Consider the following 20,249-nt stretch of genomic DNA (forward strand, 5'->3'; position numbering starts at 1 on the left):
TTCCCCAGAGCTCATATTGGGACTGGGAATTGTCTGAGTTCCCATGAGCCAAACTGGAGTCCTCAATGATTACACAGGGCATTCAGTAGAGACCCCAAAAAGGCCACACCTTAGTAGTGGAGCTAAACTATCCTGGGAAAAAAGCTACTTGAGTCTGCATGAAGCTTAAAAACAAGCCTTGAAAGGATCAAACTGAACTACAAACAAATTAACTGGCTACCAGAACAAAGCTCAAGAATCTTTAGATGAAGGCAACAAAATCTAGGCACCCAACAACATAAAATACACAATGTCCAGCATCTAATATCAATAAAAACTTACTAGACATGTGAAGGAGCAGGAAAATGAGACCATAACTAGAGAAAAATCAGTCAATAGAAATAGATCCTAAACTTATAGAGATGATCAGCGGACAGGATGTTAAACAGCTACTGTAACCATGTTTAAATATTCAGAGCAGCCTTTCTCAACTGGGGTTCTGCGAGAGAATTAAGCAGTACAAAAAGTTATTTGAGGGATTATTTTCTCAATTCTCCCAAGGATGGTACACAGCTAGAACCATTCCAGATGCACAGAAGTTAATTCACTACATACAACAGATAAGGCATTAGACCCAATTCTCTGGGAACTCAGTTGAGAGGGGCTGGATAAGAGAAATACATGAACATAACGAGGAAAGAAACAGAAGATACATTTTTTAAAAAACAGGACTTCTACAGGAAGAAAAAACGTCAGGTCTGAAATGAAAAATTCACTGGATGGGATTAACAGCAGATTGAATAACTGCAGAAGAAAACGTTAGGGAACTTGAAGATGTAGGAGTAAAAATTATCCAAAGTAAAGCACAGAGAGAAAAAAAGAAGTAAACTGAGATAACAAAATTTAACTTTTAGGCTGCTTTGTTATAAATCATCTACTCAGAATAAAACAAAAGGTTTCCCACTAAATATGAATGTTGTATAGACTATCTCTTTTTATCTGAAGTTACCAACGATAAATTAAAAAAACTTCCCCAACTGAAAGTACTAACAAGGATACAAAAGATAGTGCTATAGCACCAAAAGCCACGGGATAAATGTGGTATCTTCCTGGGCAGTAATTTTAATTAGCATTCAAATAAATTTGTGTGCTTTGCTTCAGCTGTTTTAGGCATCATCCTCGGAGAGAGTATATGTGTATGTATTCACCCTCCTCTCCCCTCTACAGTGAGGAATCTCTGTCAGGAGCACTTCATAGAAAAAGTTAAAGAAACAATGACTTAAGAAAATATTCAGGAAATCACTAAAAACACCAAGCCATTTCACTTCAAGTTCACCTACTAAATAACCAGTATTGATCTTAGATTCAAATCCTCAGGAAAAGGCACAGAGCTATGAAAATAAGTTTCCTCCAACACTCATTCCTTCAATAAACCACCAAAATAACAAGTCATCAAGCATCATCTTGTGATAACAGATCAATTTTAATTCTAGCACCTGAAGCTATACAAGGGTATGCTTTATAAACTTCATGGAACTGTTGTACACATTCAATAAAGTGACAACTGTGCAATACCACTTAGTATCTCAAAATCAGGAACATACTTTTGAATTGTTTAAACACAATCCACAGAATTAAAAACAAAATCAGAAGTCACCCACAGTTATACTAATTGTCAATTAAAAGTTTTACCACTTACTACTTGATATAGCAGTCAATATCTAGTAGGGGATATCGGAAGTGATTTCAGATTCTCATCCTGTTGTACTCTATTGGGAAGGTTTCTTGAGTAGCTATGTGACTGGCCAAAGGCGGGTACAACCAGGACCAGAACAGCATGTAAGGTTCTACCACAGTTTCTGTAGTTTTCACTTTTTTTCCTTTGTCAGCTAAAAGTGAACAGTGAGAATTAAATACTTATCTTTACATATACACAAGGTATGCTGTGAAAGCATATTTGCTTACAAACATATAAAAATACTTGTTAACTAGTTTGATAAGAAAATAATGTATAAAAGTATATAGCAAAACATTAATCATCTCTGACCCTGGAAAGATCAATTCCATATTTTATATTACAAACAAAAACAGTTTTAGTTTTTTTGAATCCCTTATCCAGAAATACTTGAAAAGGAAGACAGACAGAAATTATTTATTTTTACTCTCAACATGGCTGTGAAAAGAGTTAAATTAAAAAACCAAGAACACTAAAATGCCTAAGTCCAAAATGAGTCCAAATATTTGGCCACATAGAATATTATCTTTAGGAATAATAGTAAAGGCTTTACACGCAGTTTTTAACCTATAAATACAGTAGGCATTTTGGTATTTTGGCCACTGGAAAACAAAAGGCTATAGCATCAGTAAAGGTCTGAGATGTCTCACTTTTGTGGATTCAATTCAGTGTACTTAAGGTTAACTAAAGTTGACATCAAAATTTTTAGAGATAGGCAAAAATTCACATTTTAAAAAAACTCCCTATGTTTCTATTTAGAGTAACAGTAGGCAATATGATTCCAGAAGTTAAAAGTTATTTCACAACCTATGACTTCAGCTTGGCAAACAGCTTAGGTTCCAAAACTGATCCATCCCTATTAAAAGTAAGCCCTTAAAAAAAGAATGTGTCTGTGTATATAGATATCCATTTTAAAGGAATCAGATAATCTTTGAAGCAGCCTTAGTGTTTCCTTTAAATCTGTCTTGACTGACCATTGGATTAGCTTCATGGAAAGGATTAGCCAGCTTCTTGGTCTAAGGCTACCACGGTGATCATTTATCTAAGGCTAGAAAGGTACCAACGTGATGTAAACCGTAAGGAGAGAAGAGAAGATGAGGGCTTTTCCTGGCAGTTGGTAGCTAAAATTCAAGGGATTCTTAGAAAATGACACAGTGGCAGCCTTTCTTGTCTTTTTCTTTCCGTGTTGGTTCTGGTGAAGGAGGACATTCCTGCTCCTGAAATTTCCTGTAAGATAGAAAAACCTATAGATAATTGACTTTTTGGTAATACATTATTATAAATGCAGGTTATTGTTGGATGAGTCTGGTTTATGTGCATATGCTTTTCAATGTTAAATTTCAACTAGGGAATCAAAGCAAATCTTTGGGGGCAGGGAGGTACAAATGCTTCAACATGAGCATAAGCAAAGCTGTCTGAGTTTCATTTATGGGTGAGTATTCAATTAGGTGAGATGCTGAACTCAACAACCTCTAAGTTCCCTTCCCAGTTTGAAATTCCATGACTCTAAGGTATCCTTAGGAATGAACATCCATCACTAGAGTACCTGCCCTTATGAGGTATGCCATTCCTATCCTGGTTTTGCCACTTCGTAACTACAAGTCTGTATTAAACAAGTTAGTTGATCTCTCTGAGGGGTGTGTTTTTAAGGAGGGATAATAAAACCCTACCTTTCACAGTTGCTATGAGGATTAAAGAAGATTTTGTTATGTTCAAATGTCTAACAGTTTCTGGCACAAAAAAAGTCTCATGTACCCCCTCCTCACTCCTAACTGACTGATGGATGTGGATCAATTCTGAGGATCAAAACCAGGGATTAAATATTTCAAAAAAGCAATAAAAATTATTTTTAAAAAGCACTGGTGGGACTTCCTGGTGGTGCAGTGGTTAAGAATCCGCCTGCCAATGCAGGGGACACAGGTTCAATCCCTGGTCTGGAAAGATCCCACATGCCACGGAGCAACTAAGCCCGTGCGCCACAACGACTGAACCTGTGCTCTAGAGCCCACATGCCACAACTTCTAAAGCCCACGCACTCTAGGGCCCGCATGCCGCAACTACTAAAGCCCGTGTGCCTAGAGCCCGTGCTCTGCAACAAGAGAAGCCACCTCAATGAGAAGCCCACGCACCGCAACGAAGGGTAGCTCCCGCTCGCCACAACTAGAGAAAGCCTGCGCGCAGCAACGAAGATCCAACATGGCCAAAAAAAAAAAAAAAAGGAATTGGTTTGGGGGGGGGGCGGGTAAAATACACATAAAATTTACCATCTCAACCATTTTTAAGTGTACAGTTCAGTGCTTTACATATATTTACAATGTTGTGCACTACTATCCACCTCCCAAATCTTTTCATCTTGCAAAACTGAGACTCTGTATTCATTAAAAAATAACTGAATTTGGATTTTTAACAAAGTACTAAAAAATAAAAAGCAATCTTCTTTTCCACCCCACAAAAAGAATGCCCTAGTAACGGGCTAAGAAAAAGTACAAGTAGAAGCCCAGAGCTCAAAATGTCAATTCACCTTAGACGTACAACTAACAGGAACTAACTCCATATACCTGTCAAACTAACTAGCAGGGAAACCAGCAGATCTAAGAACAGAGGATGAAGCAGAGGCCAAGCCACCAAGACCCAAAATAATCTCACAAAACCCCACCTGCTAAAGCAACTCACTCTTTCTCACACACACCAACTCCAGCCAACCTCACTCACCACCTCCAGCTTTCTGGAACCCATTAACACTTTCTGAACCACAGAGGCCTCCTAGGCCAGCGAACAGAAAACCTCTATGAAGTCTGGATATCACACTTCATACCCTGTGGGACTGCTGAATCCCTGCTGCCTGGCTTCCTCGTGGCCTGGAAGGAGTGGGTAAGAAGCAAAGCTAAGAGCACAGGCTCTGGAATCAGAGACCTGGATTTAAGTCCCAGCTCTGCCATTTAATATGTTCAAATTATTTCACCTCTCTGTACCCGTTTTCTCATGGGAGAGTAGGGGCATCAGTGGGTTGTGGTGGGGATTAAATGTAGTAATACACGTGAAGCACTTAGCACAGGATCTGGCAGAGGCTACCGCTCAAGTGTTAGCTGCTGTCGTCACTATCTTCACACCACCGCCACCTTTGGAAGGTGCACCAATTCTTTTCAAAATCTCTATGTGTTCTCTACTTCAATATAATAAAATTAGGCTTTTTATGTAGGAAAGAACCAGAATTATGTACGTAATTAAAAATTGTAACATACCATGTCAAAAATGATTCCCAGAAAAGAATCACTCCTACATACACTTTCCTCTTTCTTACAAAAAACATTTAATGGTAATTTTTTTTCTTAGTTAATTTTTTTTAAAAGCATAATGTGACTACCCATCAAATTCAATAAATTAAAACAAACTTCTGGGATGTGTTTTGCTTACCTTATAACCCGGACAAGTTCATGGAAAGCTTGATCTACATTCATCCTAATCTTTGCTGACGCCTCCATGTATGTTACCTTAAGTTGTCGTGCTAACTGCTGTCCTTCTTCCTGCGTTACCTGAAATTTCAAGAGTTGTGTTTGAGGCACAGTATTAACAATTAGATCTGCTCCATCTACTGCTCGGCCACACACTGTACTGTTAATCCAGCCAGAGACCAAGCTGGTTTGTCTTAAGACGAACCAAGACACTTAATAGCTTAACTCATAGTGCTGAAGCCCACCTCTGCAGAAAAACTCAGAACATGACAGAAGCAAGATGTCAGCCTACTGATTACTCAAAAAGTATTAAATACAACAGTGGTAAATTCTGGGAAGTACAAGGTGCTATGAGAGTGTATAACCCTGCTGAGCAGGTCAGGGAAAGCTTCCCTGAGGAAGTGATATTTAGGTAAAGCGTATGGAGTTGGGTCGGGGTGAAGAAGTATCCCTGACAAAGGAAACAGCAGGCATGAGGGCACTCCAAGTTCCAGAAACTGAAAGAAGCCTAGAGTGGCTGGAATACAGTAAGCTAAGAGAGAAAATGGCAAGAGATGAGGCTGGAGAGCAGGACATGCCTCAAGAAGCCATGGGGTCTTCTTCACATCTGCATTCCCCAGTACCTGGTACTTGGAAGACTCTCAATAAATATGTGGGAAAAAAAATAATGAATAGGACCACAAGCCCTCACAATGCCTTCCTTACATGAAGAAATGAAGGAAGGTAGGCAGGGAAGGGTAGCATTGCTGATGACATATAAATGGTAGGCCAGAATAAGAAAAGGCTAATTGAATATTAGCCCTATATAGTAAATGCCCTATATATATTTTAAATGTAGAGGGTTGGAATAGTGATAATTACCTACAACTATTAAACTATATTACATTTATATTTATATAGTGGGGCTGAAAATTCATATTTCTGAAAAAGTGACTTTCACTGCTGTCATTACCACAAAAGTAAACACTTATAGAAGGTGAGAAAATTACAGATGGGCAAAAAGGAAAAAAAAGAAAATTTAGGAACTTATCATCCATACAGAACGACATTCTTCTCATCTTTTTTCAATGATATACATTTTTCTCTGCAAAATAGAATCATAATTTTTGTATCTTTATCTTAGAACCTGGAACTATGCTAAACTCACTTATCTAGGTGAGTTTGTTTTGCTTTGTTTTTGTAAATGCCATAGGCTTTTCTACATAAGCAATCATGCCATTTGCTAATAAAGACAGTTTTGTTGCTTCCTTTCTGATGTCGATGTTTTTTCATTCATTTTCTGGCCTTACCTCACTGCCTGGAAGCTCCAAGACAGCAGTGGTGAGGGGGTACTTTTGACTTGTTTCTGATCTTAGGGAGAAAGCATTTGGTCTTTCACCATTAAGTAAGCTGTTGGTTGTAGGGTTTTATTACAGATGCCCTTTATCAGGTTAATAAAGTTCCTCACTATTCCATTTATAAAGAGTTTTTATCAGGAACCGATGCTGCATTTTGTCAAATTTTTTTCTTCTGCATCGGTTGAGATCATATGATCTTTCCTTTTTAGTCTGTTAATATGATAAATTATACTGATTCACTTTTGCCTGTTAAATCAACATGGCATTCCTGGAATTAACTCCACTTGAGTGATAATGCATTGTTCTTTTCATATATTGAATTCTATTTACTAAAATTTTAATTAAAAAATTTTACATCTATGTTTCTGAGAAATATTGAACTGTAGTTTTCTTGTATCTTTGTCTGATTTGGTATCAGAGTAATACTGGCTTCATATAATGAGTTGGAAAGAATTCTCTCCTCTTCAATTTTCTGGAATAGTTTCAGCAAAATCAGTTTGGTAAAACTGGCCCAGTGAATCCATCTGGGCCTGGAGTTTTGAGGAAAGGTTTTTACAATAAATTGGATTTATCTTATACATATAGTACTACTCAGCTTATCTATTTTTTTCTTGAGTTTGTGCCTTTCAAGGAATAGGTGTATTTCATCTAACCTGCTGAATTTATTGGTATAAAGTTGTTTATAGTATTTCCTTATTATCTTTTAAATATCTATTAAGATTTGAGGGCTTCCCTGGTGGCGCAGTGGTTGAGAATCTGCCTGCTAATGCAGGGGACACGGGTTCGAGCCCTGGTCTGGAAAGATCCCACATGCCACGGAGCAACTAAGCCTGTGAGCCACAACTACTGATGCTGCGCGTCTGGAGCCTGTGCTCAACAACAAGAGAGGCCGCGACAGTGAAGAGGCCCACGCACCACGATGAAGAGTGGCCCCCGCTTGCCGCAACTAGAGGAAGCCCTCACACAGAAACGAAGACCCAACACAGCCAAAAATAAAGACAAAAATAAATAAATAAATAAAAGAGCCTTCCCTAAATTTATTAACAACAAAAAAAAAGATTTGAAAGGATGGTTATCTCTCCCATTACTGAATTTGTCTTTTTTTTTTTTTTTTTTAAACCTGATCATTCTGGCTAGATTTGTAACTTTCATCTTCTAAAAACCAGTTTTTGGTTTTTATTTACTTTTCTATGTTTTTTCTATTTTCGATTTCATTGGTTTCCATTCTTATCTTTATTATTTTACTTCTTCTGATTACTATGGTTTTAATTTGCTCTTTCTTTTTCTTATAGTTCTTAAGGTAGAAGCTAGTCACTGAATTGAAACCTTTTTTCTTTCCTAGTACAAATATTTAATGCTATAAATTTCTCTATAGGTACTTCTTTAATAGCATCCCACAAATTTTGATATGTTGTTTTAGTTATCATTCAGCTCATAATACTTTGTAATGTCCTGTTTTTTCTTTGTACCGAGGGTAAATTAAAAGTATCTTAATTTCCTCATATTTGGAGATCTCCTAGATATCTTTGTTATTTCCAATTTAATCCCACTGTGGTCAAAGAACATACATCATCTGACTAGAATCCCTTTAACTGTATTGAGACTTGTTCTATGACCCATTCTCATTTCAAAAGATGTGTATTCTGCTGTTGTTCAGTGGAGTGTTTACTAAACGTCAGTTAGGATAAGTTGCCCAACAGTGTTGTTCAAACCATCTATATCCTTACTGATTTTCTTTCCACTTGCTCAATTACTGAAAGAGGTGCTGAAACTTCTGACTATAAGTGTTCTTCCCATTTTTGCTTTAAGAATTTTGAAGCTGTTATTCATTACATGAATGTTTAGGATTGTTAAGTCCTCTTGATGAATTAATCTCTTTATCATTATGAAATGATCCTTTTTATTCCTAGTAATAATATTTGCTCCGAAATCTACTTAGTCTGATATTTATATTGCCACGTCAACTTTTTTTTCATTAGTATTAGCATGGTATACCTTACCCCATCCTTTGTACTTTTCACCTATTTGTGTCTTTACGTTGAAAGTAGATTTCTTGCAGGGTCTTGCTTTTTATCCAATCTGACAATGTCTGCCTTTTAATTGAGGTGTTCACACTATTTATGTTTAATGTGATTACTGATATAGTTGGGTCATCTTGAAATTTGTTTCCTAACCATCCCATTTATTCTTTGTTCTACTTATCAAAAGTTGCCTTCTTTTCGGTTAACTGTATTGTTTTTATGATTCCATTTGATCTTCTTTGTTGGCTAATAAACTATGTACCTATTATGTTATTTTTATAATTGCTTTAGAGTTTATAACATACATGTTTCACTCATCACTGTCTAATTCAAATGATATTATGTCAATCCATGTATAGTTTAAGAACCTTATAACAATAGTATGTTTCTCCCTCCTGCTCTTTTTATTATTATACCTATTACTTTAGAATATATTGTTATTATTTTTGCTTTAAACATCCAATTATGTTTTCAGGAGATTTAAATAACAATAAAAGTCATTTATATTTACCCACATAAATGGGTAAAGGTGTTCTTCATTTCTTTGTATAGATCCAGATTTCCATTCGGTATGGTTTTCCTTGTTTTTTGCATTTCTTTTAACGTAGGTCTGCCGGTAATAAATTCTTTCACTTTTTGTTTATCTGGGAGAAGTCTTGACTTCACCTTTGTTTTTGAAGTAGATTTTCAGATGAGTTTTTTCTCTCAGTACCTGGAAAGATGCTGTACCACCATCTTCTTTGCATCGTCTCCTGTGAGAAACAGTGTGACTGCTGTCATCCTTATCTTTGATGCCCTGTATGCGATGTTTCTCCCCCCTCTGGTTACTTTTCAATTTTTTCTCTTTATCACTGCTTTTAAGCAATTTCATTATAATGTGCCTTGTAGTTTACTTCATATTTCTCGTGCTCAGGGTTTGTTGAGCTTTGTAAGTTTTCATCAAATTTAGAAAATTTTCAGCCATTACTTCTGCTGTTAATCCCATCTAGTGTATTTTTCATCTCAGACATTGTAGTTTTAATTTCCGGAAGTTTGATTTTGATCTTTTTACATCTTCCATGTCTCTACTTAACATATTCAATATTCAGTCTTTTCTCTAGCTTCTTGAACATATGGTATATATGATTATAATATCCATTTTAATTTCTCTGCTCACCAACTCTATCATCTGTGTCATTTCTAGATCTGTTTCTATTCACTGTTTTTTCTCCTTACTATGGGTCATATTTTCCTGCTTCTTTACGTGCTTGGTAAGTTTTGAGTGGATGCGTGGTTACTAGATTTTTACCTATTGAGTTCCGGATAATTTGTATTCCTATAAATATTCTTGAGCTTTCTTCTGGGATGCAATTATTCGGAAAGTTTGATCCTTTCTATTGTACAGTACCAGAACAGCATTTCATCTAAGGCTAATTTTGCCCCACTACTAGAACAAAACCCTTTTCAATGCACTATTCGATACCCCAGGAATTATCAAGTTTGACACTCTGGCTGATTAGAATATTCCTGGGCCCTATTTTAGCTCAAGGTATTGTTCCCTCTAATCCTTTCAGGTAGCTTGTTCTCCTAATTTAATATTATATTCTCAAAATTCAGCACCTTCAATGCAATATCATTAGGCCATTACATTAATGCACATATATCTAACAATTACTTCATAACAGTTTATACTCTGTTGTGTTCCAAAAGAGTGGCAGGCAGGTTCTACACAGTATTAGTATACCCAAGTTTATGTAACCTTAAAATTTACCCTGCCTCTCTTCAAAACAGCACATGTACCATAAGGCCTATGGTTTGAAATATAAATCAATCAAATCAAGCAAGCAATTAACAATAAGTAAGGAAGCCAAGTAAGAAAATAAATCTTTACAGAGCCACCAATTTAGAAAGGACAATTCCTTTTTTAAGAAAAGTTGACATAAAATTCCTTCCTACAAAAATATCCTCATGTTGTCAAAAATTCTGTTCCTTCATCCTGGGATGTCATCCCTTCTCTCCCAACTCTATACTCCTAATTTGTTTCATACTAATACTTCAAGACTCAAGCAATCAAAAACTTCTCCTTAGTGTTGTTTTTACAACAGCATCCCAGAAGGCACATCACATCCTATAATGACCAGCAAAAAAAAGTCAACACACTACACTACAATTTTTGGTTTTGTTTTCTCATTATCCCACCATTATGTCCTTTTTAGCTAAGTTGTAAGGTATATTTGTCTTTGTACACCCAGAGCCTAGAAGAGCACATAGTAGTTATTTAATAAATATACATTAAGGAAATAGAGTATGACCAAATAAGTACATCTTGAAGTAAAAGAAAACAGATATAAAAGAAGAAAAGTAAAAATAAATTTTTGCGACATGTCAATCTTAATAAATTACTTACTTTACTAATATAAAGTAATTTGATTGGGGGAGGGAAATATATGTCCTTAAGAATTTTGTTCTTTGTATTTCTGCTCAATTATTCTTTAGAAAGCTACCTTGCCCTATCCCACCTACATAATGTAATTCGGCCAGAGGGAAACAGCAAATGACCTATCTTTATACAATTAAGAAAAATTAATGAATTAACGGTCTAGATGATAAAACAATCCCACGGCTAAGACTGTTATGTGCTTCATTTATTTATTTTTAAAGCATGGTCTCACATCAGTCTTCCAGGAATTGAGGTCAGCAAAGTTCATACACACATTTCTGGTCAAGAAATCTCTAACCACACATAAAGCTGCTTATGAGCTCACTGGTGTAGCATACTTTTAACGAAGAAGTAAAAATAGCATCACTACCACCAAAGGAAAAAAATATGACAAAAAGAACACCACATGTACCAAAGCCAAAACATTGTGAAGCTAGAAATCAACAGAAGATTGAAAGCTACACAAACAAGGATTTCCTAGACGTTCCCCAACCCAGAGAATTTTACAAAGATACCAAATCCTAAACCTGGATATTCTGGTTTAGTAGGTCTGAGTGCTACCAGAAATGTTTTGTTTTAAACAACAAAGGTGAACCTGATGCAAGAAATTCAGATTTACCATTTGGGAACCTCCAATGGGACTCAGTTCTAAGGCACAAATGAATATTTGTGAAAATCCACAATAACATGAGTTTATCTAATACTACGTATTTCTAAATAGAGAAGAGCAAAATGGGAATGATGAGAGCAATTTTATTAAACAAACTAAGTTTAATAGGAATAGAGTACAACATCTGCAATAGTCACTTAGGGATGTGTCAAGTAAATGAATAACCTAAGTTTACAGAAGCAAAACTTGTTTTGTTTTTCAAAAATATCTATTATGTAGAAAGAGTCATCATATTAATACCACATCTTGATTCACTGATGCCTTGATTCATTCACTCAGCAACTGTATATTGAGTGCATACCTTTGTTCTCTGTGCTAAGGACAAAACATGAACAAAACTAAGTGGTCAAAACTGAGAAGCCGTCATGGCGCTTACAAATCTTTTAGATGCAGACAAGGCACAAACAGGTAAGGCCAGAGAAGACCCTTACTCTAGTGTTGGGCGGAGGGGGTTCTTTTTCCTGGGAGGCTGCAGGGCACAGTGTGGTCAAGGTACTTACAGATAAGAGGAGTGGGGATTAACATACTTAAGTAATCTATTGTTATAAGTGTAATGGGCTCCTTTCTGGAATTAATGGTGGCCAGTAGAAATTAAGTACCTAACAAGGGGGACAGGAAAGGGAGAAACTGAGGCAAGCCAGGAGAGGTAAAAGGGGGAAAATCAAAAAAGCAAAAACAAATTTTTTTAAAAAGGCAAAAAACCATTGATTTCTAGACGAGGCTGAGTCAAGGACAAGGAACTTGAAATCAGAGCTATCATGAAGTCCACAGTCCAAGCCCACACACAGCTGCTGTATGAAATTTCAGAATCAATATGTTGTCATATTTACCTACGTTTACATTTTAGCAAGGGCAAGTAAATCATTTACCCATATTTTCTTCCTATACCTCTGACAGGATAAACAAAATGATCAATGTACCTCTAAGGGCCCAGGTATGTGATAACACTGCCATTCAAATTCTACAGATCTCTTTTTATTTCGGTGACCTTGTTTTTTCTACTGCTCTGTCGTAAGTGCCTAGAAAGTGTTCTATAAAAAATTGGATGAATAGGTGGGTGGATGAAGCAAGTCCACAGAGATACAGAAGTCAAAAGGAAATAGGCAAAGCCTCTTCTGGCTGATCTCCCCTCCCTCATGTGTTCAGAATCTCAGGAGCAGTAGTAGGAATGCCCAGGGCTGACCCACAAATTCAAAGAACATGGGGAACTGGCATTTGCTATGTAAGAGAAAACGGGCTAGAAGCTAGAGAAAGTCCAAAGGGTAGAGCCTAAGACAAAGGCAGAAAAGAACAAGCTGATCAGCAACTAAGAGCAAGCCAGACTGGTCACTGACCTAAAGAGATGACCAAAAAGTCAGCATTTCCAAACAAGTGGAAGAAGTTATTATGAGGTACCTGTGGCCTGTCCAGGATCAGTTGGTAGAGCAAGTAAGGGTGCCAAGGCATTACAGAACATCATCTTTAATTCTGAAGAGACTTTTAAAAGGTAAAAACCTTTAATACAGCATCTCAATTTCAACTGCACCAAGTATGGCCCTCAAGGCTTGGAGGGGTAAGGCATGTTTGTCTTTGTACATCCAGGACACAGAATGTACACAGAAGAGAGTGTGCCTGAGCCCTAAGACACCTGAGAAAGACAAGGAAGTACCAACAAAAGGAGGTGGGAAGGGGGAGGATGCATAGGGAATGGTGTTCCAGAGCTAAGTAAACGAAGTGTTTCAAAAAGGAAAGTGTGGGTAACTGTGTCAAATGTTACATCTGCGCAAGTGGTGACCTTGACCGGGTGCTACATGCCTGCAGTCAGTGCAAACAAGAAAAAGAAAGGAAAGGAAGTAGAGAGCGAGCGTAGATAACGCTTCTAAGGAGTTTTGCTTACTAGGAGGAGCAGCAAAAAAGGTTCTCGGAGAGGAATGTGAGATTAGCTTTTGCTGTGGTTATTACTTTTTGTTTTAAAGGTGAGAGCATTGTAGCATGTCGCATGCTGATGGGAATAATCATGCAGGAGAGAAATGGAACACCTGGATGGAACAATTGCTGGGGTGATGCCCATGAGGAGGAACAGACGGGCTTCAGTGCCTATCAGAGAGGCTGGTCAGGGAGGTGAAGTTTATCCATGCAAGTGGGAGGAAGCAGAATTAATGGGGCATACGCGCCCTTAGGTTAGCGTATGTGGAGCTTGGGAACATGTAAAAATTTCTCAGTGAAATAGGAAAATACCACTCATCATCAATCTGCTGAGGATGAGGAAGGGGAAGAAAGTGTTATTAATTTAAAAATAGAAAGTAAGTAATAATCATCCAAACAAGTGGGAAATGAATAGACTAGAGAAACGTAGTAGGATTTCCAGTCAGCACTAAAGGCTCTCACATAAGAGTAATGATGATGACTTTTACGCCTGAGTGCAGGGTGAAGGAACCTAGAAAAGAGAACACAAAGCATGGGAGGAATAAAATGTTTCTTTGTGCCTATCCTTCAGAGAGGAGAATCTATAGGAATGAGCAGAAAACTAAGCAGTCAGTTTTCAGCCATTTGCTTTTCTCCCTTGGATATATATACATTTCAACTTTTCAGCATGTACATAGTACTTAATGTCTATGTATATGTTTTAAACCAGAGAAATTAAGAACTTACTCCAAGCTAATTGCCTACCTTTAAGGGGATGGAAATATTAAACTTATCATCCCCTATATTGCTTCTTTTACCACCTTGTTCTTATTTTACTCTGAAATCTATTACTTTTATAAAAAGAAAAAAACTTAAGATGAAAAATTTATAAATCTATGGTAAAAACAAAGCCAAAGTGTCACAATATGTTAATATCTGCAGACAGATGGAAACCACACTCCAAATACTGGCAATCTTCAACATATAAATGACTTAAAAGTAACTCATACAGACCCCTTGCCCACAAGCTAATCATAGCAAGACTTATTTAGTTCTGATGGACATACTCCCTTTCCTCTGTTCTCCCTAATCCTGCCTAAACTATAGAAGATTCCCACCTCATCCCAGGCCTACCACTTATTCCTTTACTGGAGTTACCACCATAAAAAAGTTTGAGAAAAATCACGGCAGGAAACATATCTAACTAGCATTAGATAGGGCAAGAACTGCTTGCTCCCTGCAGAGTTACTTTGCCATTATTCCCCAGATCCAATGACATCTAAAAGTGTTTCTAGTACTAGAAAGGCCTGAGAAGAGCAGTAAAAAGGTTCTACTGGGCAATATTTAATAAACATAATTAGATTCAGAAACACTGAAGGAAATGGTCCCCAAAAAATAACATATAAATGAGAAAAAAAAAAAAAGATGGACTGTCTACTCCAGGTTTTAAGATGTGAGCAATGTCATATCCTAAATTACTTCCAACAGCTTATACTGGTTTGAAATGAAGATTGAATGTTTTCACCTTAAGTTTATAATAATTCAGATTTGAAAGAGGTCTGACAGTAAAATTCATTCTACATCAGGTAACCATTTCTAAACCTTAGCATTAGAACAATATCATTCTCTTAAGTTCATGCTTTAAACTTGGTATACCTTCAACAAAACTTTACAAATAGAGCACACAAATCAAAGATTATGTTTTAAATAATAGTTAACTACAAAATGGAAGGCTATCCTCAATGCTGTTTATCAACCAATTTTTCCTGATGTTTGCACTTTCAATCAAAATCTGTTAACACAAAAGTCTGTTAACACAAGGTTATATAAAAACAAAAGAGAACTTAAATACCGGCAAAAATTAAGTATTTAAACAATTGTATTCCAGATGTGGGATAGAGACTAAAGACCTAAAAGAAATGAAGACACCAAAAGAACCCCCAAATAATGTAGAGCCTCCATTAATTTATATCTGATCTTGTTCCTCCCCCCACAAAAAGATGAGGCCAATATTTACCAAAATGTTTTTAAATTAAATGTGAAATAAGTGGGTGAAGAACAAGTGAGTATAAACAAGCCTGCTACTAAATACTAAAAATATTATTTTCCTGCAGGTTACTGGTGTTAGAGCTGCCCATGTGTGAAGAATTAACAGAAAATTCAGTCATTAATGGGACTTAGGAAAAATCCAAATACTGTAATTTAAATCAAAGTCATTCTCTAAATGAGGTAATGTAGCATTAATACTGAATTACAGGTAAGTTTAAGAGTATCTAACTAAATTAGAGCTGTGGGTGTTACCTAAGAAATTACAACATGTGAATGGAGCTGGTGCAAATACTTGCAGGCTTATAGAGTCCACTGAAGTTCTGTATAATACGTAAAAATGTCATGTCCCCAAATCTACTTCCTTTTTATTTGTCACCTATTACAGGACCTCTATAAAATCCAGTCTGCCACACTCAGCACAGTGTTTTTGATCATGCCACTTTCTCATTAAACATATCTGTTCACTTACATGATTACAAATAATTGGCTTCCCAATAGCAAAATTCCTTCTCACCTGTCTCTGATGATCCAGATCTGCTTTATTACCAATTAAAATCATTGGAAACTCATCACGATCCTTTACTCTGAGAATCTGTCTTTGAAACTTATAGATTTCTTCAAAACTAAAAACACAAAAACAAATTAATCAATTTGGTCAACTATGAGAATTCAGAGTCCCGTGCTCCATTTACTACTTTATTACTTTTCCTTTTTCTATAAAAACAAGAATGCAAATTCAATGAAATAGTGATCTAGACATGAACAGGAGACCTACAATTGAATAGTGATACAAACCTGCCTCTATCTGTGACTGAAAAGACCAACAGGAAACCCTCGCCAGTTCTCATATACTGTTCTCTCATAGCTCCAAACTCCTCTTGTCCCGCTGTATCCAGAACTAAAGAAAAAACAAGAAATGTAATTATGTTCGTGTTTTCATCTTACAAAAATGGCTTCCTCACAAGGGCAGGCCCAGTTAAACTGGGTCCTCTGGAGCACATCATACTTAGTATAATTTTAAAAATGGCATTCTCCTTTAAGTACTTTATTCAATGCTAAAGACAAATATATTCTAATGGCAGACAGTTTCAGAGTTATCTTCATCAGTACAGATTGATTTTGTAGTTAGAATATATTAGCATAGCAATTACAAGGTTAAGAATATCAAATACATCTAGGCAGACAGTCAGATAACCTCTGAAGTCTCTTGATGTTTACCTCCTCCATGAAAAGAACTGAAAAAGATACCTGTAAATTCAAGAAAGAAATGCTGGTCCACCCCACCCCCCAAATACCATACTGAATGTACAGATGCTAATGTAGTTCTTGATCTCTGTGAATAAAAGAATCATACAAGTTAAAAGAACAGGGCTTTCTTTTGTGGAGGGGTGGAAAGTTTAGCCAAGCACAAAACACTGTTTGCTAAGGCCTCTGTGCTATAAACTCTAAGCAAGTTAGCAAATATTGAAGCTTTTCTATATTTACTTCACCCATTTCAGCCTTCATCAAAAGGTAGGAAGAGCCGAAACCTCATGTTTTTTCCAAATGTCCCAACAAACACAACTTCAGCAAGTTACAGTGACGTGACCAATTTCACCAGAACAAGCTCAATCCAATTACTGTTTTACATAACATTTACTGAGGAATATTTAAATTGCCTAATATGCAGATTCATCAACCAAAACTAATGAAAGAGATGGGCTTATATTCAAGATCATCTAACATTTCAATTGTAGTATTTAACCTAGCAAAACATCAAAGCTTACTTTTAAAAATATGTTACGTGAACCATCAAATAAAGGAAGATTACTTACTATCTAGCCGGGCTGCCCGGTCATCTATCACGCACTGCTTTGTGTAGGAATCCTCGATGGTTGGATCATAATCCGTTACAAAATAGGACTGTAAGAAAAAGAACCTTATTTTAAAATGTATGTTTACTTGCCCAAGTACCAATGTAACTTTATCCAGAATTAATCAAAATATTTTCATTGTATTAAGGTTTATCCTACTATGTTAATTCCCCATTAAATGAAGTCTATTCAGAGCAGGTTTCAAGTAGAGAAAGGGTACTAAATATCTCTGAATTTTCATCTGAAATATGCAAGAAGACTGTAAAAGATCTACTGCAGTTTTTCTTTTCATAATTAACTTATATACACCTAAGACTCTAGATCTCAAATTCCAGAAAAACTAGAAAAACACAGTAAGCTATAATTCAGGTCTATCTGCAACCCGATGGCAGGCATCAGTCCTTAGAACAAAGTAGTTTGAAACAAACAGGATAACACGAAGTCTGCCTGATTCAATGCCTCATCTTCTTTTCTCCACTTTTCGCACACCTTGTCTTAGAGTTCCCTTTCGGCTGCCTTGTGTATTATCCTAAGGAAATGATTTCAGGATTTTTTTTCATCTTTGTGGATCTCAAACTTATTCTTTCACTAATATTTCTGTTAGTTTTTCATCTTAACTTCTATTTCTTCTTCTGTTAGCAAAGCCACCCAACTATTATCTTATGATATCATCACCAGAAGGAGGACAGTTAAGGTAGCAGAGTAAGAAGGGAAGAGTCTTAGCGAACCACTTAATGTTTGTATGTTACATTTCACAGTCTTTTTTTAAAGGTTTTAGAAAAAAAACAGAAACAAGAATCTGAAAGACAACTTATTTCCCCCTTCATACAGAAGGGCACTAACTAGGATACTGACATCAGTTCTGAGTATCTCCTTCACTCTGTCCCTCTTGACTGACTTCCTCACAGCCTATTTTGCCACTAGCTCATTACAAAATCTGAGGGATGACTTGGAAGAAGGCAGCTTGATGCTAGGGACAGGCGCCAAAGGTGTTCAGTCATTCTTCAGGCAAGGGTTCCTGGAAGCTGGACCTGCTGGCTCCAGAGACACATCATTCTTAAGTGACAACCCCTGCATGGTGAGCTGTGCAAACACCAGAAAGCTACTCAGAAGTAGGCACTCTGAACAGGGCAGCAAAGAAACTCCTGGTTTGGCGGCGGGAGGGAGACTGATCTGCTTGCTACCATGACTCTACATATTTATTTTATTTGTGAATGACACTTTCTATTTTTTATTTATATTTTTGGATTAACTTTAATTACAGAATTCGGCATCCATAATCCTATTTCCTTTTTGATGGCTTCATTTAAATGCATGATTTATTAAACAACGTCTATTGAAAACAAAAACATTTACCAACAGGAGCAGCTTTGAGTAGAAAGCCATCTCCATCACCACCCCATCCCCATTCAAAAATACACAGACATCAAAACAATCCTGAACTGACTTTCTGGCACCCACACCTCTTCAAAAAGTAAATACAACTGGCAATAACAATATTCTTTGTATCCACTACTCTAAACAACACAAAACAGCAGTCTTTCACCAAGCAAGCTGGATAAAGCATGCTATTTATATCTTAAGATTAGTTTCCTGAAACATGTTTCTCCATAGTAATCTGACACTTCTTGCCATGCTTTCATCTTGTAAAACCTAAGTTTCATTGACTACTCCCAAGTTATGCCTAAATGTGCCAAAATGTCCCTCCCACTTTGTCTGAAAACACAATGGACAAATATTAAGTATATTTTTTCAAATGTCCAAGTCATGTATAATAGCTAGAACTCTTTCAATGTGATGGGTTTTTTTGCATTGTGATACCAAATTTAAAAAAATAACACATATAGAGGATTGTTGGTTTAAGCAACTTAGAGGGCAATTAAAATAAACTGTTTTTCCTTTCTGTGACTGTGGAAGTTTCATATTTTCTTTGGATGTCTTAGCTCTTGAAATACAATCTTAATGTTATAAGAATTTTGCCACTTCACTAACACTGGCATGCATTTATTCCACTCATTAATTTTTTTTTTAAATGTTAACTTTTAAATGTGTAGATACTCTTTTTTTTTTTTAATTAATTTATTTATTATTTATGGCTGTGTTGGGTCTTCATTTCTGTGCGAGGGACCTCTCTAGTTGCGGCAAGTGGGGGCCACTCTTCATCGCGGTGCGCGGGCCTCTCACCGTCACGGCCTCTCCCGTTGCGGAGCACAGGCTCCAGACGCGCAGGCTCAGTAATCGTGGCTCACGGGCCCAGCCGCTCCGTGGCATGTGGGATCTTCCCAGACCAGGGCTCGAACCCGTGTGCCCCCTGCATTGGCAGGCAGATTCTCAACCACTGCGCCACCAGGGAAGCCCTCCACTCATTAATTTTTAAGACAAATTAATTGTTGGAATTTCTGGATATTTAGGTCTACATTTCATCTTTGTTGTGTCCTATTTTCAAAATTTGTAGAGACCTTGCTACATACCGATTTTAAAGAGCCATCCTCACTGAGAGCATCATCCTCCCTCATAAAGCTCCATCTTAAGGAACATTACGCTGAGGCCTGACTGTCACAGAATCAAAGATCCCTTTCCCTCTCACAATTCTAATAAGCCACAGGTTATAATGTCCCTAAAAACAACAACCATCGTGTGCAGCTAAGAAAGATAACCATTACCTCCTACCACAAAGACATAACATTTTTGCTACTTAAACCTGGGCCCCAGATATTTGAGGCAGCAGATCACCAACAAGAAATCAGTCTCTGATGATGGGCAGTCCTGGATTTAATTCTAATTCTGCTACCTTCTAGCTGTGGAACCTAAGGCAAGTTACTTTACCTCTTTAACCTTCAGCATCTGTAA

The 20,249-nt window shown here is 36.8% G+C and overlaps 1 protein-coding gene across 2 annotated transcripts in view; it reads right to left on the reverse strand.

Annotated features, from left to right (window-relative positions):
* Positions 1 to 1,443: 1,443 nt before the first annotated feature.
* RRAS2 (RAS related 2) overlaps positions 1,444 to 20,249 on the reverse strand; it is a 71,411-nt gene continuing 52,605 nt past the window's right edge. Inside the window, exons 2-6 of one of the 2 annotated variants that reach the window (XM_082476053.1) lie at positions 17,361 to 17,448; positions 16,342 to 16,444; positions 16,061 to 16,169; positions 5,129 to 5,247; positions 1,444 to 2,958 (exon numbers count right to left, since the gene is read on the reverse strand). In XM_082476053.1, coding sequence (XP_082332179.1) covers positions 2,763 to 2,958; positions 5,129 to 5,247; positions 16,061 to 16,169; positions 16,342 to 16,444; positions 17,361 to 17,448 — 615 coding nt within the window. In that variant the 3' untranslated portion in view covers positions 1,444 to 2,762. The remainder of the gene's footprint in view (positions 2,959 to 5,128; positions 5,248 to 16,060; positions 16,170 to 16,341; positions 16,445 to 17,360; positions 17,449 to 20,249) is intronic. The other variant, XM_082476054.1, reaches the window with a different exon arrangement.

Source organism: Balaenoptera physalus (assembly GCF_965194825.1).
Source record: "Balaenoptera physalus genome assembly, chromosome: 10".
Classification (NCBI taxonomy): domain Eukaryota; kingdom Metazoa; phylum Chordata; class Mammalia; order Artiodactyla; family Balaenopteridae; genus Balaenoptera; species Balaenoptera physalus.